The sequence below is a fragment of the Martes martes genome (genome assembly GCF_963455335.1).
Source record: "Martes martes genome assembly, chromosome: 1".
In the NCBI taxonomy this organism is placed as follows: Eukaryota; Metazoa; Chordata; class Mammalia; order Carnivora; family Mustelidae; genus Martes; species Martes martes.
In genome coordinates this window covers 13,638,193-13,665,719 of record NC_137888.1, presented here as the reverse complement: position 1 = coordinate 13,665,719, position 27,527 = coordinate 13,638,193, and the positions used below count along the sequence as shown (strand labels likewise).

The 27,527-nt window shown below is 38.0% G+C and overlaps 3 protein-coding genes across 3 annotated transcripts; all 3 read right to left on the bottom strand.

The window, feature by feature from the left end:
• Nucleotides 1–1,859: 1,859 nt before the first annotated feature.
• Nucleotides 1,860–2,234, bottom strand: LOC308352398 (uncharacterized protein; the record flags this gene model as incomplete). Its single annotated transcript, XM_080818654.1, has 1 exon — nucleotides 1,860–2,234. One exon carries the CDS (start codon nucleotides 2,232–2,234, stop codon nucleotides 1,860–1,862), a length of 375 nt encoding a protein of 124 aa, XP_080674780.1.
• Nucleotides 2,235–19,267: 17,033 nt separating this feature from the next.
• LOC308351898 (uncharacterized protein) lies at nucleotides 19,268–19,699 on the bottom strand (the record flags this gene model as incomplete). Its single annotated transcript, XM_080817853.1, has 1 exon — nucleotides 19,268–19,699. One exon carries the CDS (start codon nucleotides 19,697–19,699, stop codon nucleotides 19,268–19,270), a length of 432 nt encoding a protein of 143 aa, XP_080673979.1.
• Nucleotides 19,700–23,920: 4,221 nt separating this feature from the next.
• LOC308350859 (uncharacterized protein) lies at nucleotides 23,921–24,292 on the bottom strand (the record flags this gene model as incomplete). Its single annotated transcript, XM_080816326.1, has 1 exon — nucleotides 23,921–24,292. One exon carries the CDS (start codon nucleotides 24,290–24,292, stop codon nucleotides 23,921–23,923), a length of 372 nt encoding a protein of 123 aa, XP_080672452.1.
• Between the last annotated feature and the right edge of the window lie 3,235 nt (nucleotides 24,293–27,527).

Here is a 27,527-nt window from a genome sequence, read left to right as displayed (position 1 = left end):
TTGTGTGAAACACAGAAGCAGTGAAAGAGAAAAATCTCGTATATAAATTATATAGAGTACCATCACATTCTAAATGCACACATAGTAGTGTAGATGGATCTGTCAACACACATCATGCTGAGGGAAGGAAGGAAGGAAGGAAGGTCATTTATATAAATTAAAAATATGTAATATAATGAACAACTGTCTTGGAACTTCTGTGAAATGCAATGACTGCATATAAAATACAAAATGGCTGCAAATGTGGGTTGGGAGTGAAAAAGAAAATAAAAGAAAAATAACAGAGAATAACTAAATATGTTCTGGGGGAAGGGGGAAGAGCCCTGTGTAGACAAATAACATGGTATAAGTAGGGGATTATAAGCGTAACCCTCTATACTCAAAGACAAGCTCTACGTGAAGACATCAGCTGTGCCCCAGCCCAAACTCAAATTACTATAAAGGCAAATATCCATTTACCTACCATTTTGCTTCCCCCACCTTTTGTCCTTTACCCCTGATATTCAAGACCTATGGGGTTTTGTTACCCATTGTTGGGTGACCAGCACGACCTCTGTCTACAGTTCATTTCCCTTTACCCACCTTCTGGGGAGACTGGCCACGTGACACAGTAATGGTCAATGAGGCATAGGTAGGCAAATGTGTTTTTATCTGGGAAGTGTTCCCCTTCCCAAATAAAAAGACAACATTGGTTTAAAAAACCCGGTGTCGTTCACCATCTGTCCCTCCTACCTTTTCCTGAAGGGAAAGTGAGCATGACAGCAGTCATTTACAAGATCCACTTTAAATCTAGTCTTCTTTATTCTTTTTTTTTTTTAAGATTTTATTTATTTATTTGACAGACAGAGATCACAAGTAGGCAGAGAGGCAGGCAGAGAGAGAGAGGAGGAAGCAGGCTCCCTGCTGAGCAGAGAGCCTGATGCGGGGCTCGATCCCAGGGCCCAGGATGCTGGGATCGCAACCTGAGCGGAAGGCAGAGGCTTTAATCCACTGAGCCACCCAGGCACCCCACAAGATCCACTTTAAAACTGAGTGTGAAAGTCACACAGCAGGAGTGACAATCACTGATTTTCTTGAGCAGTTGTGACAGCCTTAATTAGCTTGCTCCAAAATTTGTTTTGCCTATTTCAAAAAATGCTGTTTAAATTAATATCGTTGCCCCTTTATCACCAAGACTCAAACCCAGGATCGAACCAACCGCTTCTGTCTTAGACTAGTAGCAATAGCCTCATGGGCAGATTCTACTTCTCATTGACCTCCCTGTTCTAATCCTTCATCCACCCAAGATATGAAATTTGGGGTTTGATATTTTGTTTATGTTCAGATATAATGTAATGAATGTACATACAATGGATTAAGAAATGCATAAAAGAACCAATAGTTGGATTCAATCAACAGTTATCCAGAGTTGTGGCCACCCATGTTTCCCGGAGGCCACAAACCCTGAAATCAGGGATGACTCCGATATAAAGAAAACCAGATTTCTTAGTAAGTAAAATTTTTTATTTTTGCTTCATTTTAATATATTCCAATTGGATAGTCCGCCTGTGCTTGTGCAAATAGCCACAGTACAGAGACAGAGAAAAAGATGTAAGAATTTAAATTTGAAAAATGATCAGAGTAAGATCTTCTGTCTTCAGTGATGTGATGTAACTACGCAGTCTCCATCAACCACAGAGAGCTTTTCCAAAGTTAAGGCAGGTTGCTGACAGCCAGTAGTAATTCTTTACTTCACTGTGAAGTTCATGGATGGGGAGATTTCAACAGGACTTGTATTTGTAGTGATCCTTTGAAAGGCACAGTACAATATGCAACGATGGTTAGCAGCAAGAGGAATATCATCTTCTGTACCAAAATGGTTAGTAGCCACAGGATCCAGAGCCATAGCCACAGCCATATCCGCAGCCGTAGCGGGAGCCGTATCCACAGCCAGAGCCACAGCCATATCCACAGCCATAGCGGGAGCCATATCCACAGCCGTAGCCACCTTTAGATCCATAGCCACAGCTATAGCGGGAGCCACAGCCGGAACCATAGCCACAGCCAGAGCCACAGCCGGAGCCACAGCCAGAGCCACAGCCATAGCCATATCCGCTGCCATAGCGGGAGCCATAGCCACAGCCACAGCGGGAGCCATAGCCACAGCCATATCCACAGCCGGAGCTACAGCCGGAACCGTAGCCACAGCCAGAGCCACAGCTGCCACAGAAGTTTCCACAGTAGTTACTACACATGGTGTTGGGAGGTGAGGTTTCAGTTGAAGTGTAGGAGAGTATTCCTGAAGTCTGGATATCCTCCCCTCTTCCAGGACCTTTATATACTTCCAGGGGTGGATGGATCATACCTCACATGGCCTCTATTCTCTCATTTTACAACTATTTGCCTAAAATTAGCTAGTTCTGTGTACAACAAGTTTATTAAGATGTTCTAATTTGCTTGCGAATCTAGGAATTATCTAAGGCCTTAAAACCAAATAAAGATAGGTTTTCTAAGCACCCAAACATATGGGACCATAATTTTAACTTCCATAATTGTGTTTCATGACCATGACGTATCACATTACCAAAATATGTTTGACCTATAAATACATGTTTGTTATTTTGTTCTTTCAACATCTTGGAAATCATCCACTAAACATGAAGTTTTACTCACTACTATTAATAACCTGTTCATCGTCATCACCCTCATTACCATAATCCTCATCATAGCATCTTGGTGTCTTTTCTGTCCTCTCCCAGTATTTTTTTTTCCATCATAATAACTCTAAAGCAATTTTCATGAATTTCGGACAAGGAATTGAGTATTTTAACATGTTTTATCTACTCCCAGACACATTCTCCTTCTCTCTGGAGGACAGTTTGTCTATCCATTCCTTTTCCAGCAGGTTAGGATTCTCTTCTTTTTCTTGTTGTTGAACTCCAGGTAGGTACAGTATTTAATATTCATTATTTAAACAAAAAGGACAAACTATTCCAAGAGTCCCAGTTTAGAACAAGGAAAATGCCTTAGTTCAACAACTTCTTTGTTTAAGTCAGATCTTAAATGTTTGTCTGTTTATGAGGTTTCTCAGAATGCTCTTATGTTGGCACAATATAGCCATACTTCCCACTAAAATGTAGCCACTCAATAATTAATTCTTCCACACTCCACAATATTTTCTTGATTTTATTCTCACTGATCTTCCCCAATCAACAATATTTTAATAATGAGGTATATTTACACTACTTTTGTTGGATGTCTTGTCTCAAGACATTAAGAATAGTTGACCTTTCTATAGTATTTATTATTCATCTTTACTTTTGACTTGATGGCATGTTTTCCATCATTTCCCTTGATGAACGGGTTTCTGGTCCATGACATCTCTTTCACTGACAGTCCTTCATTTTTCCTTGAGTTTGGGACTTCTTGTGGTTACTTTATCTTCCATCTTTGCTTTTCACTTTATATACTATTAAAGCTTACCTGTAGCCATGGATTCAACCACCATATATATACAGATGACCCTAAAACGAAAGATCCCTGTATCAGTCTGATTCCAATCAGGAGACAGAAACCACACAGTAGGTTAAACAGAGAAATGTTCATGGAAAAGAAAATTATTAAACCATGATAAAAGAGTATGTATAAGATATGAGGAAACACTATATGGTACCCTAAGAATGTAGGAGACTACTCAGAAAAGAAAAAAAAAAAAACTGGAAAAGAATAGTTCAGCCCACTGGAAAGCAGATTCACTTGTTTGGCCAGACCATGTTTGTTCTGCAGGAGACAACTCTTTCCAGAGTACAGATGAAGAAACAACCAATGGTGTGGGTATGTAGAGGGTCTGGGAAGCTCTGAGATACCGACACACTGGGGGCAGGGGGAACCTGTAGAGGGAATCTGGTTGTCTGTGAGAACAGGAGGCCAATAGGGATTCATGGATGAGTAGTCTTCAAGGTACAGCTTTCCATGGAGAAGGGGTCAAATAAAGGTGATTGTCAGTCTGAAGTTCCTCACTGAGGATCCAGCACATTCTGGCCCCATGACTGAGGAGAGCTTCACCAGATATCTTCACATCCACACTACTGAATATTCTTCCCTCCAGTGCTACAGCCAAAGAAATGCACAACTGCTTCCTTTGCAACATCTGGATACCAACCACTATGCAGAAGGCTTACTGTTATGCTCACAGCAAGGAAGAAATGCCTAAAGGAACCCCTTGTGTTATCACAGAGCATCTACTGAAGAGTGAATTTGAAGCTGAGAGGCAGTAAGTTGATAAATGACACAGGCGTCCTCCAAGTTTCTAAGGCTCTGTGATAGAAATAGCTTTCCATGGCAAACAGATGGATTCATTTCCTGGCTGAGCCATTTACTAACAATTTGACCATGGAAAATGTCTTCAGGTTTGTTAACCTTAGTTTCTACCACTGCTAAATGGTATTAAAAATATGAATACCTAAAATTTTGACAAAGGTCTACAGAAAATACATAGGAAGTACGAGGGTAGCACAGATCCTGATATATTGTGGAAACTCAATGCATTCTATTACTTTTCCCCCTTTCTTTTATCCAAATACAAGGATTCCCAAATAACAGCAGCCTTCCAAATATCTATATTTACTTGTATAGATATATTTATTATACTAAAATCTTAAGATTTACTTTAACATTGCCCTGGTTTTGAGTGTATGTATATTAACTAATGCTTTTCATAATGACTTTCTGAAAGTGACCCAACTCCCTCAGAAAACAAATCGCCATGTGCTTGGTCTCAGTGCACCTTGCTGGGCACATTTTAAATACTATTTTTGTAAAAATGTGGTATCAAGAGGTGCCCAGGTGGCTCATTCAGTTGATCGACAGACTTTTGATCTCAGTACAGGTCTTGGTCTCAGGGTCGCAAGTTCAATCCCCACGTTGGGCTCCATGCATGGAGTCTATTTAAAAAAAAAAAAAAGAAAAGAAAATGCAGTATCAAGCAATACACCAGAGGGCTTGGATTCATAGTGTATTTTGAAGATCAGTAATCATGAAGATCTATTGAAGTTACAATCACCTACCTTGGAAACAGGCCTATGTATTTAATAGGAAGAAAGTAAATTTCTGCCTTCCAAGATTTTCACAGGCCACTACATAAGAGTAAAGTCAGTTGCTGCTTAGAAGTGTGACCATATTGCAGTTGAAGGTTTCAAGTTCAGTAAGTAATGTGTCATTGTCCAAGGGCCCCTCCTGAGTCATGAGATCATTCTCTAAAATCTCTACGAGAATCAGACTGATAGCAAATACACTTTTCCCCGTCTTCACCCTCTTTCCACTCAGATGTCAGTTTAACCTGAATCACAGTGTGACTTGGTCTAACTCCTCCTACACAACTAGGCAGTACTCTCTACCTGTAAAGTGCTTTATTGTCTGAACACATTCCCTTTTCAGATGTCTGTATGTGAGCTGTGAAACCAGCAAATTAAGAACTGCAAATGCCATTTAACAAAGGCTGAGACTCAGAAGTGTTCAGTTCCAAATCAAAATCACATTTCCAAGTTTCCTTAATCTGATATATAATCTGTGATAGTGTACTGTTAAATAATATAGTAGAGATACGCAAGTACCTCTCCTCAAATATTTTCAGTGTTGGGGAATTCTCAACATCTTGTTTTAAATGATCTCATTTTATTATGAAATCTTTTTGTTAGTAGTTTCTATATGATTCAAATCTCTCAGAATCCTCCATGAAAAGTTCCTAATGTAACTTAAGATGCTTCCATACACAATATTTCTTTTCCTGATTTCTCCCTAGTATTTCCCCCCTGAAGTCTCTAATGCAGCTTTAGGTTAATACAGAATATTTCTGTTTTGCCTTGTCTTGTCTAGGGTTGGGTTTTGTTTTTGTTTTTGTTTTTATGTTTGTTTTATTTTGTTTAATTTTATTTTATATGTTTTATCTTATCTTATTTTAAATTCCAGTACAGTTAACATACAGTGTTATATTAGTTTCATGTGTATAATATAGTGATTTAACAATTCCATATACCACCCAGTGTTCATCAAAAGTGCACTCCTTAGTCATCATCACTTATTTCATCCATCCCCAGCCACTTCCACTCTCATAGTCATCACTTTGTTCTCTGTAGTTAAGAGTCTGTTTCTTGGTTTGACTTTCTCTCTCTCTCTTCTATTCCTTTACTTATTTGTTTAGTTTCTGCACAGTGAAGGAAATAATCAACAAAACTAAAAGACAACCTTCTGAATGGAGAAGATATTTATAAATGACAAATCCAGTAAAGGGTTAGTATCCAAAATATATAAAGAACTTATACAACTCTACACCCAAAAAACAAATAATCCAATTGAAAATGGGTAGAAAAAAATGAACAGACATTCCTCTAAAGAAGACATACAGATGGCCAAGAGATACATGAAAAGATGCTCAACATCATTCATCATCAGGGAAATGCAAATCAAAATTACAATGAGCTATCGCCTCACATGTGTCAAAATGGCTAAAATCAACAACACAAGAAACAAGTATTGGTGAAGATGTGAGGAAAAAGGAAACCTCATGCACTGTTGGTAGGAATACAAACTGGTACAACCTTGTCTAAGTTTAAACCTCTGCTGATATTAGAGCCTTACTTTGCTAATATGATTGCTATTAACATATCTCCACCTTATCTCTCTCCTATAGGATAAAATATTAAAATATGTTCATCACCTCTGTCCATCTTCCAAACCCATAAAAGTTGTTTCTTTCACTTGTTTCCTATCATTAAGATCATTACCACTTTTTTCAGTGTCTCTGACTCTATGCCTTGCAGGCCTTGTATAATTTATAAAATCAACACTTTTTAAAAATCAGAATAGGAAGAGGTGGTAAGAGTCAGACAGATCTAACTGGCTCCTGTAAGTTTTAATTTCTCTGTAACATCTAGAACAAGTAGTAATATAGCCCATACTAGACACCCTCAGAGCTAAATAACCTCTCTGACACCAAAATCCATTTTTGCCATTATGTTTAGAAAACTGTCACATATTGAGAAGTTAGCCTCCTTGTAATTCCACACATGTTCATCTAATTCTGGTTCCTGGAACCAGGAAACCAATATTCTATCTTCCATGTAACAAATATTTTAAAATATGGGGGGAAAATAGTGCTCTCAACACAAAATGCAATGAGAAACACACTTATGAGTACTCCCTCTCAGAGCCTCTTCCTCCCTTCCCCCCAGTCTCTGAGCTGTACTTGCAAATTTCAAAGTCCAGACCAAAGAACATACTCCCTTCAACTATTTCAATATCCTCCAAACAAAACACCTTTCTTCCTTTCTTCCGTAGTCCAATCCACACTCACAGAAGCAGTGTTAATTTGTGTTTAGGTGTTGATATGAGAGATGATAAAGAAGCAGAAAAGGAACGAAGAAGATGCAAACCCAAGAACAAATGGCCGGATAAACCAATAAGTATCTTAAAATAAAATCCAAAGAAGTCTTAACACCTTATAATATAAGGCTTTGTGTGATCTGGCCCCTACTTACCTCTCCAGCCTAGATTCTTTCGGCTCTCCTGTCCCTGGACCTCCTTATAGTCCTTAAGCACACTGAACTCCTATTTGCTGAGAACTTTGTACCTGTTCTCCCATCCTGCTTCAACTTTCTTCCCCCTGTTCTAACAGCTACCCATTTGCCAAATATCAGTTTAGTTGTCACTTCTTTAGACATTTAACCTGATCTTCCTTTCTGAAACCATATGATTATTTTAATTGGACTTTACTTTTTTTTTAATAGGCTCCATGCCCAATGTGGGGCTTGAACTCAGGTCCCCAAGATCCAAAGTCATATATTCTACAAACTGAGTTAGCCCAGCATCCCTCAGACTCTACATTTTAGACTAGTTTTATGTTCACAGCAAAATCAAGCAGAATGCTCAGTTAACATAGTGGTTGTTCAACCTTCCAGGGAGGCCACAAATGCTAACATAAGTGATGAATCTGGCTCAAAAGACACAATAATTTGCAGGAACACATGAAATTTGTTTATTAAAAAAAATATAATTTCCACCAGCTGTGAAGTTTTTATGCTCATGGATAATACAAAACCATGGAATAGGATAACCAATAATTTATTTTGAACATAGGCAGAATCAAATCTTTTGTCTTCAGGTAACATAATAGAAATATTCATAATTCTTCAATAAATCTGAAGTAAACCCAGATATTCTAAATGAACCAATTATTACGGCTTCCAGTTTTATTAGAAAACCATGTTTGTTTTTTGTCACCCAGGCATTGTCTTGAGCCAATTACAAGCTTGTAAAGAAAGTTTCCATCAACCACCCAATCATCTGAGCACATGATTCCAAAGATATATTCTATGGAACAAGACTCTGTGGAGGGTAGCAAAGTTTCTGTTTGGAAATGTGACTATTAAAATGAGCTTAACTAATTACCTTGACTAGCTTACTAATCACTAATTACTTCATAGGGGAATCCAATGGAACTCAGTGCTGCCCTATACAGAAACATCTCATGTTAAGGAGTTCCTATTTATCCAAATAGCCATGACTATGACATTCTGATAATATATTTTTACCTCAGAGCCATTCATCTATAAATCTTTATCAACTCTAGATGTTCATTTAGTTAAATCAGAGCACACACACACACAGATACACTTTCTGATAAGACTGTTGAAACTTTTGCAAATCTCAAGTTTCCTTCACACATTTTAATCTATTTTATCCCAATAAAAATATGAAAGAGGTAGATAACTTCTAATACGGAAATTGGAGCACAAAGAAGTTAGGAAATTAAGTAAAATTCCCATAGCTAATACATTATGAAGATCAAGTGTTTGTTCCTCTTTGTCTCCCTTTCTAATCACTGGAGTCTTGAACACTTGCTATAACAAACAAGGAGTTTACTGTTTCTTATGGTACCCATTTCATTGGAAAATTACTGTGTTATACAATCCCCACATGCTTCAGAGTCTCTCATTTCCAGTGTCACTTTGGGTCCTAGATAAAATTTATTTCAGTGTTGTGTTCACAAGCCAATCTCATCAAGTATGTCTGCTACTGTCTCCCACCCTTTCATTCACTTTCTCTCCAGAGGGGTCTATCCTTGATACCCATGGGTATGGCTGCCTTCTAGTCTCTATCGATATGTAGAAATGGTAGACAGGTCACCCAAGTCAACCACACCTCTTACCAGGTAATTTAGAGAACAGTAGAGGAAACTTGTGTAAATTATCACAGAAAAATAGCATCTTAGAAAAATATCTATTTATTGTTTTCAGTCTGAGTGGATTAGGAGTCCAAGTTCAGCCTAACTGGGATCTCTGTTCAGGGCCTCATGATATGACTGATATCCAGGTATCAACCAGGTCATCTGAGAAATCTCTGTCTGTATAACTTAACTAGACTTGCCAGATTTAGCATGAAACATATTTATTTATACTAAAAAGTTATCCTGGTTTTCATCTAAAATTCAAATTTATCTATCTTGAGTTTTATCCACCAACCCCAAACATAACATAACCACAGGAATGATATCCCATCATCTTTGCCAAGGTAAGAGGCAAATTACGAGGCCTGCTCACACTGAAGGGAAGGGAGCATACAAGGGTGCATGTCATCAGTGGTCACCTTAGAGTTCATCCTACACATGCCTGCAAATTTATTCCTTTAGCCCAAATAGTGATTATGTTTCCTCCAGGCATGATGATATCTATTGCAATAAGGTCCCAGGGTATAGACACTTTCTGAAATGTATTACAGATTTTTTCCCTGTCCAGAGACTATTTCCCCTTATAATGGACCAACTTCTATCCATCTTTCATATTTCAGCTAGAAGTTTGTCTCTCTTTCAGAAATATGCCTGACCTTTCTTTGTTTATTCTTAGTCTTGGCCTCTCTTTTGTTTTTTTTTCCTCTCTATTTCCCAAACACCCTTCTTATAATTATATTATAGTAGTATTCTGATCTTTGTAGCTTGTGAGTTTATGTGTGTGTGTCTTTCCACACTTTTAGAAAGCAGGGATGAATATTTTAGTTCTCTGTTCATAGCACATAATGAAATGTCCTTTATTAGAAGCTCAACAAGCGTTTGATGATTGAGAATACTCATTCCTCTAATTCATAAAATATGGTTCTATGTCTTCAAGGAGAATAATCTATCCATTCAACCTCTTGTGTCCTTCCTCTTCTCAAGCCTGCAATTTCTTTCAAGATTCAAGGGCTACTAGGAACATTAAATTTATTTAACCATGGGTGGTTGAATCTTGACTCTAGTTCTGACAGTCTTTCTACATCCCCAATGAAAATAAGATTTCTCAATCCAAAATATTATACCTGACCTCTCCTCCTAGATACAGCAAAATAAAAGTTTCTGGTTCTATATTTTCCTGGTATCAGCATCACTATTTTCACAATCAGGCTTCAAAGCTCAAATCCATTCCTAAACCATAGCATCTTAGAACAGGAAATGGATATGTAAAACTGGTTAATTCCACCCCTCCCCTAAAATAACCCTAGTAATAGGTGATCCTGCCTGGGTATAGAGCACCTAATGTACAAATCACTCTTGTTTCACATAGCATCACATAGAAAGGCTCTTGTGTTGAGAAATTTGTATGCTGTGGTCATCCATTCACCCCACCCTGACTAGTCTCTCCAGAAAGACGCAGAGCACATCTGCAATACTAGTCTTATTGATTTTGCAATGTCAGTTTTTCAGATATATAACTGTATATACCACCCTGAATTTGCTACAATCCTAAGTGCTAAGAAGGCATGCATACTTTTTAGATATTACCTTCTCTAGAATTTTCTCTCAATTCTTCATTGCTGATGTCTAGGGTCTTACAGGTTCTTCCTTCACAAAATCCCTGAGGCTCATCTGTTTCTTTTCATTATCTATGCCACCAACCAAATCTAGCACCATTTAACCAGTCTTGCCTCTCCTTCCAACCGATTTTTCACCATTATCATTTTCCCACTAAAAAGCCTTTTTTAAAATTTTATTTTATTTTTTCAGTGTTCCAAGATTCATTGTTTATGCACCACACCCAGTGCTCCACGCAATACGTGCCCTCCTTAACACCCACCACCAGACTTACCCAACCCCCCCACCCCCCTCCCCTCTAAAACCCTCAGTTTGTTTCTCAGAGTCCACAGTCTCTCACGGTTCATCTCCCCCTTTGATTTCCCCCATTTCACTTTTCAAAAAGCAGATTTTTGAGTGCTGTGTGTGTGCGTGCGTGAGTACGTGCCCATGTGTGTTGGTGAGTATGTGAGTGCTGATTAACATGGGAAGAATGAAATGGATAAACCCAGGATCATGAAACACAATTTAGACTACACCTTGTATAGGAAGTGATCCTGGACATTGATAACAAGTATTAGGCATAATTCCTCTGTTCTTCCATAGCCTACCTCTATCGTGGTACTGAATGTTATATTAATACATTCTGTTTTAATTATCTGATTTCCTCAGTCAATTGTGAATTATTTAAGGCCAGTAGCTTTGTCTTTATTTTGTGGGAATCTAAAGAACTAGGCAACTCATTAACATTGAATGATAGCCTATGAGATTTTGTCCACCTGTAAAAATTGTTAATTTAATGTATAGGATGTCCTATAAGAAAAAATAATAATAACAATAATTATTAATTACATTTATATTTCCTTCCATAGCTTTTGGGATATACTCATCTTTACCACTTCATCTGATGCTGACAAAAACAACATAAAGTAGGAAATTGTGGTGTTTGTTTTTATACACATTCCAGATGAGAAAAGGGAGGCTGAGGATAGTTAACTCTTGCCCAATGACTATGAGTTATTTAGGCATAAAGTTGAATTGTTTCAATTCCCCCATAACATAAAAGCTATGGCAAGACCCATAAATTTTTTTTCATGAACTATTTTTTCCTTCAATTTCTCAAATGCAAAATATACACACTCATTAAAATTACCAATATTGGATTATTTGTTCTTTGGGTGTTGAGTTTGCTAAGCTCTTTATAGATTTTGGATACTAGCCCTTTATCTGATATGTCATTTGCAAATATCGTCTCCCATTCTGTCAGTTGTCTTTTGGTTTTGTTAACTGTTTCCTTTGCTGTGCAAAAGCTTTTGATCTTGATGAAATCCCAATAGTTCATTTTTGCCCTTGCTTCTGTTGCCTTTGGCGATGTTTCTAGGAAGAAGTTGCTGCGGTTGAGGTCAAAGACGTTGCTGCCTGTGTTCTCCTCAAGGATTTTGATGGATTCCTTTCTCACATTGAGGTCCCTCATCCATTTTGAGTCTATTTTCATGTGTGGTGTAAGGAAATAGTCCAATTTCATTTTTCTGCATGTGGCTGTCCAATTTTCCCAGCACCATTTGTTGAAGAGGCTGTCTTTTTTCCATTGGACATTCCTTCCTGCTTTGTCAAAAATTAGTTGACCATAGAGTTGAGGGTCTATTTCTGGGCTCTCTATTCTGTTTCATTGGTCTATGTGTCTGTTTGTGCCAGTACCATACTGTCTTGATGATGACAGCTTTGTAATAGAACTTGAAGTCTGGAATTGTGATGCCACCAACTTTGGCTTTCTTTTTCAACATTCTTTTTGCTATTCGAGGTCTTTTCTGGTTCCATATAAATTTTAGGATTATTTGTTCTATTTCTTTGAAAAAAATGGATGGGATTTTGATAGGGATTGCATTAAATGTGTAGATTGCTTTAGGTATAATAGACATTTTCACAATTTTTGTTCTTCCAATCCATAAGCATGGAACATTTTTCCATTTCTTGGTGTCTTCCTCAATTTCTTTCATGAGTACTTTATAGTTTTCTGAGTATAGATTATTTTGGGCAGAGGACATGAACAGACATTTCTGCAAAGAAGACATCCAGATGGCCAACAGACACATGAAATAATGCTCCACATCACTCAGCATCAGGGAAATACAAATCAAAACCACAATGAAATACCACCTCACACCAGTCAGAATGGCTAAAATTAACAAGTCAAGAAATGACAGATGCTGGCAAGGATGTGGAGAGAGGGGAACCCTCCTACACTGCTGATGGGAATGCAAGCTGGTGCAACCACTCTGGAAAACAGTGTGGAGGTTCCTCAAAAAACTGAAAACAGAGCTACCATATGACCCAGCAATTCCACTACTGGGTATATATCCTAAAGATACAAACATGGTGCTCTGAAGGGGCACGTGCACCCGAATGTTTATAGCAGCAATGTCCACAATAGCCAAACTATGGAAAGAACCTAGATGTCCATCAACAGATGAATGGATAAAGAAGTTGTGGTATATATATAAAATGGAATACTATGCAGCCATCAAAAGAAATGAAATCTTGCCATTTATGATGACATGGATGGAACTAGAGGGTATTATGCTTAGTGAAATAAGTCAATCAGAGAAAGACAACTATCATATGATCTCCCTGACATGAGGAAGTGGAGATGCAATGTGGGGGGTTTGGGGGTAGGCAAAGAAAAAATGAAAGAAGATGGGATTGGGAGGGAGACAAACCATAAAAGACTCAATCTCAAAAAACAGACTGAGGGTTGCTGGGGGGAGGGGGGATGGGAGAGGGTGGTGGGGATATGGACATTGGGGAGGGTGTGTGCTATGATGAGTGCTGTGAAATGTGTAAACCTGGCAATTCACAGACCTATACCCCTGGGGATAAAAATACATTATATGTTTATTAAAAATTTTTAAAAATTAAAAATTAAAAAAATAAAAATAAATTACCAATATTTTACACTTCGGTCATCTGGATAGAAATTTTCTTTGTGCTCTCACCTTGGAGCCACAGCAGACAACTTAGCCCCCTCTCAAACCTGCTCCATTACCTGTCCTAAGCACCACACTGTGGTTCTAGAGCTGTCCCTCAGCATCCGCAATCTGCCCAGTGAGAGTACAATCTTCATAGCATTCTTTAAGTCACCATTTAAGTAGAAATGATAGTAACTTTTCTAGACATCTCCAATTTTAGTCAATATAAGGTAAAAGTACTTGGCCCCACAACTCCCGTGTCAGAATTAAGGCCTCAGACTCTTGGTTGCCTTCTAGTTATGACTGCCCCAATTTCACAGTTCTTTCCACTAAACTATATTCAACATTGGCTCCATTCTGGCAAACTCCATGACCCCTCCACATTTCATGTCACCTGCTTTCTTTCTAAAACATTGTTGACATGACCATTTTACCCTCATCGTTCCATTGAATCTTTTTCCAGACAGTGGCTGAACAGTGAATTAATTTTACAAGAATTTTGAAGACCTATTTCATGCATATTCCAGGGCATAGAATTTTTAATTAAAAGTATGTATCTAAAGTTTAAGGATGAGTTCTATGTTTCAAAAAACTCTAGGGAGAATGAATCGTCATTTCCATTGGACTGCTCTCTATCCTTCCACCTCATGAAACATGAAAGAATAAATTATTTTCAATCTTTACTCTTCCTTACCCATTCACTTTTCAATATACTGTAACCAAAACCTACTATTATCACTTCTTCGCTAAAAAAATTTAAAAAAAATAAAAACTTTTTTTATGATAGATCCCATACCATCTGCCAAATCTAATGGAAACTTCTCTGGTAATTAATAGAATTTGATGATAAAATAAAAAGGAAGACCCAACCATCAGAAAAGAAGCTACTTCACTAAAACCCATTAGTTTGTTATGAAAAGTACATTGACAAACACTGTGTCAATTTACTTGGTATCAGAGCATATGTTAGAGTTCGTAACTGTGAAATACATGTATGATAGATGTACAAAACATCTAACATGGGATTGTACCCATGCATTTGATATGAGAGAATTGAAATAATGGACTATAAAATTCTGAGCTTATCAAAATATTAAAATATTGCCAACATTAATAAAAACAAAAATAAGTTTGAACAATAAATTTTTGTGTTAAAATGGTTGTGACAGCAATCTCATATTGAGCAACCTAATAATAAATATAATAAAAATCTACTGAGTTCTCATGGTGGTAGAGTTTTGCATATTTTGTTTGTTTTATACTCTCAACAACCCTGATCTAGCACTATTTTATCATTTTACCTCTGAATATACTGAGGCTCAGAGGAATTAAATAATATGCCATGATCACACAGCTAATAACTGATGGAGACTATACTAGAGCACAAGTAATGTGACTCCGGAACCTAGAATCTTTTTTTTTTTTTCCTTGGAAAATACTTTTTTTTTTATTTAAATTCACTTAATTAACATAATTAGTTTCAGACATAGAGGTCAGACATACATCAGTATTATATAATACCAGTGCTCATTTTATCATGTGTCCTACTTGATGTCCATCACCCAGTTACCCCATCCCCCACTCCCCTCCCATCCAGCAACCTTCAGTTTGTTTCCTCTTATTAAGAGTCTCTTATGGGGGCACCTCGGTGGCTCAGTGGGTTAAGCCTCTGCCTTCAGCTCACGTCATGATCCCAGGGTCCTGTGATAGAGCCCTACATCGGGCTCTCTGCTCAGCAGGGATTGACTTATTTCTCTTAGCATAATACCCTCTATGGAACCTACACTCTTAATCACAATTTTCTTCCTGGAAGTGTAGTCATTGGGATGACCTTGAGGAAATAATACCTTGCAGAAGAAGAGTGTAGTTAAATATGATGGTTCATGCACAGGGGAATATAGATATCAACTTAATATAGACTCCAAAGATTTCTACATCTCTTTTACTGATTTCTATGGATTTGTTTTCTTTTTCAGGCTCATAAATAATACATCCATATTGTAAAACTTTCAAAAAAATGATTTTATTCTCAGTAACAAGAGGGATGTGGACAACGGTCTGCTGTTAATTCTTTAATGACCTCGACTGATGATAAGGAATCTGATTTGCCAACTTCCATGGTGTAAATATTCTTAGCATGATTAGTTTCAAATTAGCTGGCTTACAAAATTCCTGAAACTTTATAACATATTCTTTATTTTAATAAATTAATTTTCATCGTTTACAATTTTAATCAATATGGCATTTCTTCTGTGCATGGTGTAAGGCAGGTATCTTAAACAGATGACTAATTAATCCCATTTACTGAATAAACTGTCTCAGATTAAAACTTTGTTACTGGGCACCTTCTGAAGTCTTTAGCACTGGCTATTGTGTTCTTACTATCTCAGAATGATCCACTCCTAATACCTGGATAACATGGTAGTATCGTTTGATGGTTGTTGGTGGCCTAACACGACTTCTCTTCCTGGCTACAGTCCTTCTGGCCAGATTGTTGTGACCTTATAAAACAAAACTGTACAATAGAAATGTATCATGAAACACATAGAATTTAGAACTTTCCAGTATCTGCGTTTTAAAAAGATAAAAAGAAACAGATGAATTGCTTTTATAGCATATTTCATTGAATATACCCAAAATATTACCAGAATATACATTCAACAGTTTTTTAATTGTTTGATATAGTTTTCATTCTTTTTTTATACCAAGTCTTTGATATCTAGTGTGTATGTTACACTTAAAATGCATTTCATTATGGACTAGCCAATTTTGAAGTGCTCATAGCCATATCTCTCTAGTGGCTACCATATTGGACAATGCAGCTAAAGAGAATCTCAGAATTCCCATATGGGGATGATGCTGATTATAAATTTTCCAATAGAATTTGCTACTTAAGTAGTGGCTGCCAACTTATTCACTTTCTTTTTTTAAAATACCTCTTCCTTGAATTTTATTTTCCCTCTCATGTAACAGACTAATTTCAACTCACCCTTTATGGTTCTTTTCATATGTCATTCTCCTTTAGAAGCTATTTCTAGCCTTTTTCTAGTCTTCTTGTCATGACTTATTTTGGTTTCCATCTTGAATTCTTCTTTAGTAACTCTATAACACCTATAAACCTATAAACACACATTCAGCTAGAATGAGAATGCGTGATTTACTACTTTGTATCCAAATGAACATTTTTAATTATTGGAAGAAACAACCAATTAAATACAATGCAGCACCAATCGTAACATGAAGCTGTAACATGGATTTTAAGATTTGCTAAATGACTGAAAAGAACAAATGAATGATTTTACAACTTACTACAACCATAATATGCAACGGGTTATCAAAGAAAAAGACTTTGTGTTACTTCGTGAAGAAGCTTTAAAGCTTAACTCGTCTCCTGACTATAGAAAGTGTTGACTTTTATTATGACCCAATATGTGAAGCCGTATTTTCATTTTTCCCAACCTTCATCCACCAATGATACACATACACACACACACACACACACACACACTTTCTCTAATTTTATCATAATAAACTCCCTTTTAACATGATCATCATTTCCTCTTTTCATTCAGCTGGAAGTTACAACAGTTTTCCCAGGCACCTTATTTCAGATTTGAACATATGTTAATTTTAGTTTGTGAAGGCTCTTTTCTAGAAAATAAATTTTCCCTTTCCATGCTTAATAAATGGTATTCTTGAATTGTTAATATCTTTGAAAACAAAGGACATAATGAAAAAATAAGCATATTTTCAACCAATGGTAATAATTAGAATTGCCTTCATCTTTTTGTAAGAATAACTGAGATTAACCCAAAGCAGTCATTCCTCAGCTCTGACTAACAAATGTTCCACCTGTGAAAAGTGTTCAACTTTTGCAAGAACTTCCATTTCCTCATCAGTAAAACACATTTTATCTTGGGTATAGCTTTGCTGCAGGGTGTACATTAATGACAGAGCCATCTTTCTTGGAAACAGCCATTCTGTGGAGTTCCCTAGCTCCAGGGACCTCAGACTCAGACTTTGTGCAGTGACCCTTGTCATGGAGATGAGACAGAGAGTCAATTTTCACTGTCCATGAAAACTGAGCCTGAAAAGAAATTCTATGTTATAGGATACAGGGTTAGAGATCTGGAAAGTCACACGAGGAAAGGACACCGAGCTCAGAACCCACAAACTGGTAGGCTCTCAAACTCAAACAGTAGACTGAGCTTTTCATCCCATTCTTCTATCTGCACCAACTGAGGCACTAGAGCTTACCGATATCCCTAGTCCTTGCCCTTTTCCACTAAAAATTGTGACACTATTGATCATACCCAAAACATAATATATTTCTCTTCTTCCTCAACAGTTACTATCATACTTTCCAGTGTTTCTTGTAAAAGGCATCAGTTCATTAGAATCAAAATGCCAAAATACCTCTCTGAACTATCTTTCCAATACTATAACCTTCACTCTCTTCCCCAGAAAGCTGCTTTATTCCTTTTATAGCACTTATCTGTCTAAATGTATCTTAATTTATTCTTTTTACTATTATTATATCTTTTTTAGAATGCAAACACTCTGAGAGCAAGACAGTGATCTACAATTCTGCTATGGTATCTTCAGTGTGTAGGACAGTTCCTTTACAAAAATATTCAAAACTATTTGTCAAACAAATGGCTTAAATCAATTTCTTCAAACTCAGTATATGCAAACAAATATACACATACTGCCAGCCAAATGCACATGATACGATATGACATTTTTCCTCTAACTTATCCTTCCCTTAGTTGTTCATGTGTCACCTGAGTCTGCTTCTAATTTCTCATTAATCCTGGAAACTCTCTCCCATGCCATTCATCCATCCATTCAGCACTCAGAACATACTCCTCTCCCTTGGGCTCCTGTCACAACCTCCTGGATAGGTGTCCTTCCTCCTCCTCTTTCCCCTCCAACTCCATTTTAGACTCAGTGTTTTTTCCAGTACACAGTTCCAAAATGCTGTGATTTCTGTTGGGTTGTTAGTACTGGAGCATGAGGGATACAAGAAATAAGCAGAGAAGACATTGTCTCTGATGCATGATGAGAAGTAATTCTTGTATTATATCAAGAAAGAGCCGCCCAGGTTCATGAAATGTATTGTCAGCCCAATTTTCAAGAGAGGTCATAACACCTCAAAAAAAGGAGTAATTCACAAGCAAGAACACAGAGATTTGTTAGAAGCAAAGAACGATTTTTATTGAGAATACGTTTTTTGTCCAACTGTGAGATGTTAGGATCACTGACAAAGTCCCAACACAGAATCCAGATTAAGGGAACAAAGACCAATATTTAGGAAATAGTCAGATGATACCACACAGCCTGGAGCCTCAAGATCCCATCCTCACAAACGTTCCCTAGGGGTCAAAGCCTCTGTGCAGCATGCAATTTCCTGGATGTAGAATTCTTGAGGTATGTGTTCTTGCTTCAGCTGTTGCTTTGGTGGTGTCATTTCAGAAGCAAATGGGGCTTGGAGAGTGATGGTCTAACAGCAAGAAGAATAACATCTTCTGTAGCAAAATGGCCGGTAGCCACAGCAGCCAGAGCCACAGCCATATCCACATCCATATCCACAGCCACAGCAGGAGCCTTTTCCACAGCCCCATCCTGAGCCATAGCCACAGCCACATCCTGAGCCATAGCCACAGCCACAGCCTGAGCTATAGCCACAGCCACAACGGGAGCCATAACCATAGCCACATCCTGAGCCATAACCACAGCCCCATCCTGAGCCATAGCCACAGCCACATCCTGAGCCATAACCATAGCCACATCTTGAGCCATAACCACAGCCACATCCTGAGCCATAGCCACAGCCACAATGGGAGCCATAGCCACAGCCATAGCCTGAGCCATAGCCACAGCCATAGCTGCATCCGCAGCCATAGCCACAGGAGTTCCCGTAGTTGCAACACATGTTGTCAGGAGAAGAGGATTCAGGTGGGTTGCAAGTGGATGTGTGGTGAAGTGTGGGCCCTACTACACCTGGACCCTTATATACTGCCAGTAATTACCAAGAGCATGCCACTCACCCCCTGACTTACCCAACAAGTATGTAAGCAACTTTCATGTGTCTGTCAATGTCAACAATCATTAATGTCTTAGGAAAAGTGAGCTCATTATTTGGATCTCCTTTTTCATTTAAGGAGCAGAATTTTAATTTGTTCAGCCAAAAATTGTCTCAGTAAAATCATGTGTTCTACATACCACTGACACCTAACTTCACAAGCTCCTATCATTTAATATACTTTATATAACAAGATTTGGGAGAATTAAGAAAATTATGTCCTTCTTGATTTCTCCTATTTCCTAAAATATTTACCTCTGCCCCTAAGGGAGGAAATAACTGCCATCTCCTTTCTAGAATCATTGAAACTTATTGTGAGCTTCTCACACCCAGATACCTACTACAGAAACCTACTGGCTTCTTGTGAGCAAATCCAGGGAGATGCTGGTGTCAGAGCACAGGGCAGCCCCCAATAACATCATAACAACTGATATAAAATATCAATAATGCTGAGATTAGAAACCTTGGTGTATAGCTTCACAACAATAAATTACCTTCTCTCTTTACTGTTGTCTAATTCCAAATATTTCCTTTCTTCTCAACTGAACCAAACATCTAACCTTTCCATCACTTAATGTGCAGACTAAATCAAAACAAACAAACAAAAGGATAGGAAGGTGTTATATGTTTGTTTGTTTGTGATGTTTTTGCTTCTCTTGGTTGTCTAGGTTTTACCTAAATCATCAATATCCAAAGCAGGGAAAAAAACAAAATTTAAATTGCCTCTTACCGTCATAACTATGACAACTAAGTTGGGAGTACAAACTCAAGAAAATCGTACCTTCTATTCCACACTCAAATTTCAATAGCAAAGGAATGAGATCCATCCACTCATTTTTAAAAGGACTTCAACAGAGATTTTCATAGGGCCACTGAATTCTTTTTGAGAGAACTTTCATTATTACACATTTTCCCTCCAGTTGGGAGTATTTTCAACTACTTTTTCTACCACTAGTTACTGGTATATCTCCTCTCTCTGCTATGTTTCATCCTTAACAAGAAGTTTAAAGAAAATACATCCCATTCTGGTTGTTCTTTACCTATATTTTCTCTACTTTGCTGTCAATTCTTGAAATTCAAAACTATAAATTCTAATGCACAAGTTCCCTCAAGTAGGTATGTTACTTTTCAAACACCCACATTTGGGTCAAAATATCCCTGAAATGTTGATGAAGTTTGCTATCTTTATTGCATTATTTCTAGTACGTTTACATTTGAGGATACTGATCCATGATGGCAGAAAACTATTATTCTGTGTATCCCTGAATCACTACTTAGTTCTAAGTAGAGTACCCAGCATATAATTTGAACTCAATCAGTTATTTATTTCCCCAATCAAAAAGAGATGCATTAAAACAAAAACATGTTCAAGCATTGGTGTGCCACTTAGAAGCTTTAAGATACTTGGATACATTACCAATGTTCTCATTTCATTCAAGCTGAAAGTCTCAAATATCCTTTGACTAAATGAGTCTCAAATTTCACATTTGGAAGATTTGTGTTAGTTTATGAAGACTTTTTTCCAGATGTATAAATTACCTTATATGCCTAATAAATGATCGACCCTTTACAGGATATGTAAATTAGGATACAGATACCAAATTGATGATACTCTTCTTTCAAAAGCCTTAAAGCACAAGGAACTTAATGAAACATGAGTAGACTTTCAACTGTAATTATTAGAATTCCCTTCCCTTCTTTGTAGGATTTCCACACCTCAGTTTTACCCAAGCACAGCTCTCAGATCCAACTAATAAATATTCCATCTGTGAGCTGTTCAACTCTTGAAAAACACTTGTCTCTTCATCAGTAGGGCCCATAGTGTCCTGGGCATAGCATCAGCTCCCGTGCTGATGTTGATGGCAGAGCCATCTTCATCAGAACTGGCCGTTTGGTAGAGTCTCCTAGCTCCAAGGACCTCAGATTCAGGCTTTGCCCAGTGAACATTGTCATGGAGATGAGACTGACTCATTTATAGTGTCTGGTGGAAACTGAATCTGAAAAGGCGTTTCCTATTATAGGATATAAATGTTAGAGTTCTGGAAATTCCCATGAGGAAAGGACCCTGAAGTCAAAACCCAACAAATTAGTATACTCTCAAACTCATTAAGTCAATCAGAAATTTTGATTGCATTCATGTGTTCCCCAAACAAAGCAAGCCCATTTAAGGAACTAGGCCTTCTCTTTGTCACTAAAAATTGCGGCACCACTGATCAAACCCAAAATGTAATGCATTTCTCTTCCCCCTTTACACTTAGTACCAACCTTTCTAGTGTTTCCTGTAACAGGCATCAGTTCATTTGATACAAAATGTTAAAATAACTTCCTGAATTATCTCTCCAATATTTAAACTTTCATTTTCTTCCCAGGAAGCTGCTTTATTCCTTCAATAACAATTAGCTGTCTAAATTTAATTTAATTAATTCTTACTATTTTTTCTTATCACGTATTAGAATATAAGTGCTCTGAGAGGGGGAAAAAATGCCTCTGCAACTTTGTTACTATATCTTCCATGTATAGGAAAGTTCCCTTTCAAAAGCATTCCAAGAGAAGGGGGATGCCTGGGTGACTCAGTCAGTTAAGCATCTGCCATTGGCTCAGGTCAGGATCCCAGAGTCCTGGGATGGAACTCTGCAGGGCATCTACATTTCCCACTCCCTCTGCTCTTCAACCCTGCTCATGCTCTCTCTCATTCTCGCTCTCTCAAATAAATAAATAAAATCTTTAATAATGAATAAATAATAAAAATAAATAAACAAAACCATTCAAAGAGATGGAGAGCCTGGGTGTCTCAGTAGGTAAAGAATGACTCTTGATTTTAGCTCCGGTCATGATCTCAGGGTCCTGAGAATGCCCCCACATTGGAGCCTGTGCTCTACTCAGAGTGTGTATAAGATTCTCCCTCTGGGATGCCTAGGTGGCTCAGCCAGATAAAGTGTCTGCCTTTGGCTCAGGTCATGACCCCAGTGTCCTGGGAACGAGTCCCTCATCAGGCTACTTGCTCAGCAGGGAGTCTGCTTCTCCCTCTGCCTGCCATTCCCCGTGCTTGTGTGTTCCCTGTCTCTCCAACAAATAGATAAATAAAATTTTTTAAAAAGAGAGATTTTCTCTCTCTCTCTCTCTAGCATCCCTTTCCCCTGCTCATACCTTCTAAATAAAAAAACAAAATCTTAACAAGAAAAAAAATTCAAAGCTATTTGTTATTAACTGACTTAAAACAATTTCCTAAATTCAACCCTTGCAAGTAAATATTTTTGCACTTCTGTCAAAATGCACATGATATGATATGACATTTTTACTCTAACTTATCTTTCCCTTAGTTGTTCTTGCATCACCTGGGTCTGCTTCTAATTTCTCATTATTCCTGGAAACTCTCTCTTCCATGACATTCATCCATCCATTCAGCACTCAGACAACACCTCCTCTCCCTTGGGCTTCTGTCACAACCTCCTGAATAGGTGTCCTTCCTCCTCCTCTTTCCCCATCACCTCAATTCTAGACACAGAGTGATTTACAGGACACAGTCCTGTAATAACCTGTGATTTGTGTTGTGTTGTGTTGTGTTCTGAGTGCCTGAACATGAGGGATATGAGAAATAAGTGAAGAAGACATTATATCTGGTGCACGATGAGAAGTAATGTTTGTATTATGCCAAGAAATAACCCCAGGTTTATGATGCATACTGTCAGCCCAATTTTCAAGAGAGGTCATAACACCTCAGAAAAAGGAGTAATTCACAAGCAAGAACACAGAGATTTGTTAGAAGCAAAGAACCATTTTTATTCAGAATACGTTTTTTGTCCAACTGTGAGATGATAAGATCCGTGGGACTGTCCTAACACAGAATCCAGATTAAAGGAACGAACAAAGAACAACATTTGGGAAATAGTCAGATGATACCACACAGCCTGGAGCCTCAAGATCCCATCCTCACAAACGTTCCCTGGGGGTCAAAGCCTCTGTCCAGCATGCAATTTCCTGGATGTAGAATACTTGGGGTATGGATTCTTGCTTCAGCTGTTGCTTTGGTGGTGTCATTTCAGAAGCAAATGGAGCTTGGAGAGTGATGGTCTAGCAGCAAGAAGAATAACATCTTCTGTAGCAAAATGGCCGGTAGCCACAGCAGCCAGAGCCAGAGCCATATCCACAGCCCCATCCTGAGCCATAGCCACAGCCACATCCTGAGCCATAGCCACAGCCACAACGGGAGCCATAGCCACAGCCACAGCCTGAGCCATAGCCACAGCCCAATCCTGAGCCATAGCCACAGCCACAACAGGAGCCATAGCCACAGCCCAATCCTGAGCCATAGCCCCAGCCACAACGGGAGCCATAGCCACAACCATAGCCAGTTCCATAACCACAGCCAGAATAGGGGCCACATCCATAGCCATAGCCGCATCCGCAGCCATAGCCACAGGAGTTCCCATAGTTGCAACACATGTTGTCAGAGAAAGAGAATTCGGGTGGGTTGCAAGCAGACGTGTGGTGAAGTGTGGTCTTCTACGTCCCTTGGACCTTTTTATACTGCCAGTAACTGATAGAGCATACCATTCACCCCCTGACTTACCCAACAAATATGTAAGCAACATTTATGTGCCTGTCAATGTCAACAATCAATAATGTCTTGGGAAAAATGAGCTCATTATTTTGGAGACTCCCATTTTATTTAAAGAGTAGCAGTCTAATTATCTCTGTCAAAGAATTATCTGAGTAGAATCATGTGCTGTACATACCACTGATACCCAACCTCATGAGCTCCTGGCATTTAATCTACCTGATATAACAAGGTTGGGGGAATTTAGGTAAATTTTGTTCCTCTTGATCTCTCCTCTTTCCTAAAATATCTACCTCTTTCCATAGGGGAGGAAATAGCTGCCATCTCCTTTCTGGAATCATTGTAACTTTTTTTTTTTTTCTTTTAAGATTTATTTATTTATTTATTTATTTGACAGAGAGACACAATGAGAGAGGGAACACAAGTAGGGGGAGTGGGAGAGGGAGAAGCAGGCTTCCCTCTGAACAGGGAGCCTGATGCAGGGCTCCACCCCAAAACTCCGGGATCATGACCTGAGCTGAAGCCAGATGCTTAACAACTGAGCCACCAAGGTCCCCTCATTGCAACTTTTTACCAGGCTTCTTGTACCCTGATACTTACTGCAGTTACCTACAAGCCCCTTGTGGTAGGAAGGAAGACAGATGCTTATCTCAGGACAAAGAACAGCCACTAAAAACATTGAAACATTTGAAATAAAATGTCAATCGTGCTGTGATCTAGAAACCTCGGTATTTAGCTTCATATCAGTAAATTAGGTTCTTTGCTGGTGTCTAATTCCAAATATTCCCTTTCTTCCCAACTAAATCAAATATCCAATCATTCCATCACCAGACATGAATCAAAAAAGGAAGAAAGAAGGAAAGATTTCTCTTTTGGGGGTTTGTTTCCTTGTTTGCAGTGATGTTTTAGCTTATCTTGGTTCTCTAGGGTTTACTTAAATCACCACTTTCCAAACCAAGCAGAATCCAAAATTTAAATTATTTTCTCCTGTAACCACTATGAAATCCAAGTTAGAAGGGAGTACAACCTTAGGAAGGTCATTGCTTTGACTCCACACTCAAGTTTCAATAAAGGAAATGAGCGCCATCTTGCCCTTTACTTAAGGCCTTCAACAGGAATATTAGTAAATGTACTGAATTCCTTTCTGAGAACTTTCATTAGTAGACATTTTCCTTATATTGAACGTGCTTCCTACAACTTCTTCTATTGTTGGTCACTGTTTGATCTCATCACTCTGCTATGTTTCTTCTCTTCTGAGAAGCGTAAAGAAAATACATCCCATTCCCATTGTTCTTTACCTTTATTTTCTCTACTTTTCTGTCATTCTTGAAATTTTAAACTGTAAATTTTAATGCACAAGTTCAATAGAATAGATACATTGCTTTTCAAACACCTACCTTCCCACCAAAATACCCCTGAACTATTGAATACGTTTTCTACACTTACTGCATAATTTCTAGTCACCTCCATTCAGATCCCTGGGCACTGATCCATGATGGATGTCAGAAAAAAGAAAACCTCTTGTTCTGTGCATCCCTGAATGACCACTTAGTTCTAAATAGAGTGCCCAGGACATAATTTGAACTTAATCAATACTTCTGTCATTAAAAAACAGATGCATTAAAGCAAAAACATGTTCAAGTATTTTTGTGCCAGTTAGAAGCTCTAAGATATTTTGATATATTTGATATATTGATGTATTGTCACAATATTCTCATTTCATTCAAGCTGAAAGTCTCAAATGTTCCTTGACTAAGAGGGTCAAAATTTCACAGTTTGATTATGTGTTAGTTTATGAAGACATTTTTCTAGATGTATAAATTATCTAATAGGCTCAATAAATGGTCAACTCTTTACTGGGTATATAAATTATGATATCAGTTGATATTATGATAATAGATATTACAATATCACTGCCTCATTGAAGATATTCTTCCCTTTCAGAAAGCCTTCAAGGACAAGGATCATAATAAGACAATGAGTAGATTTTCAACACACTGTGATTACAAAAATTCCATTCCCGTCTCTGTAGGGTTTCCCCACCTCAGATTTACCTAGAATAGTCAGTCCTCAGATCTGGCTTACACAGGATTCCACCTGTGAAAACTACCTAACTCTTGATGAACTCCTTTTTCTTCATTGCTAGAACATATTATATCCTGGGCATAGCCTCACTCCAGGTCTGACTTTGTTGGCAGAGTTACCTTCCTTACAGACAGTCATTCTGCAGCGTTTCCTAGCTTCAGCTACCCCAAACTCAGATTTGTGCAGTGACCTTTGTCATGGAGACAAGACAGGGAGTCATTTTTCACTGCTTATGGAAACTGAGCCTGAAAAGACATTCTATAATATAGAATACAATGTTAGAGAACTGAAAAGTCACATGAGGAAGGGAATCTGAAAACAGAATCCACAAAGTGGTAGATTCTCAAACTCAGATAGTAGGCTGGGCTTTTCATCCCATTCTTATATCTGCACCAGTTCACACACAGAGCATGCCATTAACCACTAGTCCTTGCTCTTTTCCACTAAAAATTGTGACACCACTGATCATACACAAAACAATGCATTTCTCTTCTTCCTTTACACATAACACTGCCCTTTTGTGTAACAAACACTAGTTCATTTGACACAAGATGTCAAAAGACCTCCCTGAACCGTATCTCTAATACGTAACCTTCACTGTCTTCCTCAAGAAGCTATTTTATTCCCTCCATAATGGTTATCTGTCTAAATGTATCTTAGTTTTTTTTTTCTTTTTCTTATTATCACCTATTAGAATGCAAACACTCTGAGAGCAGGAAACTCTTCTGAAATTTTGTTACTGTATCTTAAGTGTATAGGGCAGTTCCCTTACAAAAACACTGAAACTATTTATCAAAAAGTGAATTAAATCAATTTCCTTAGAGATGCCTGGGTGGCTCAGTTGGTTAAGTGACTGCCTCATCTCAGGTCATGATCCTGGAGTCCTAGGATGGAGTCCCGCATCAGGCTTCCTGCTCAGCAGGGAGTCTACTTCTGCCTCTGACCCTCTTCCCTCTCATGCTCTCTCTCTCTCTCATTCCCTTTCTCTCAAATAAATAAAATCTTTAATTTAAAAACATCAATTTCCTTAAACTC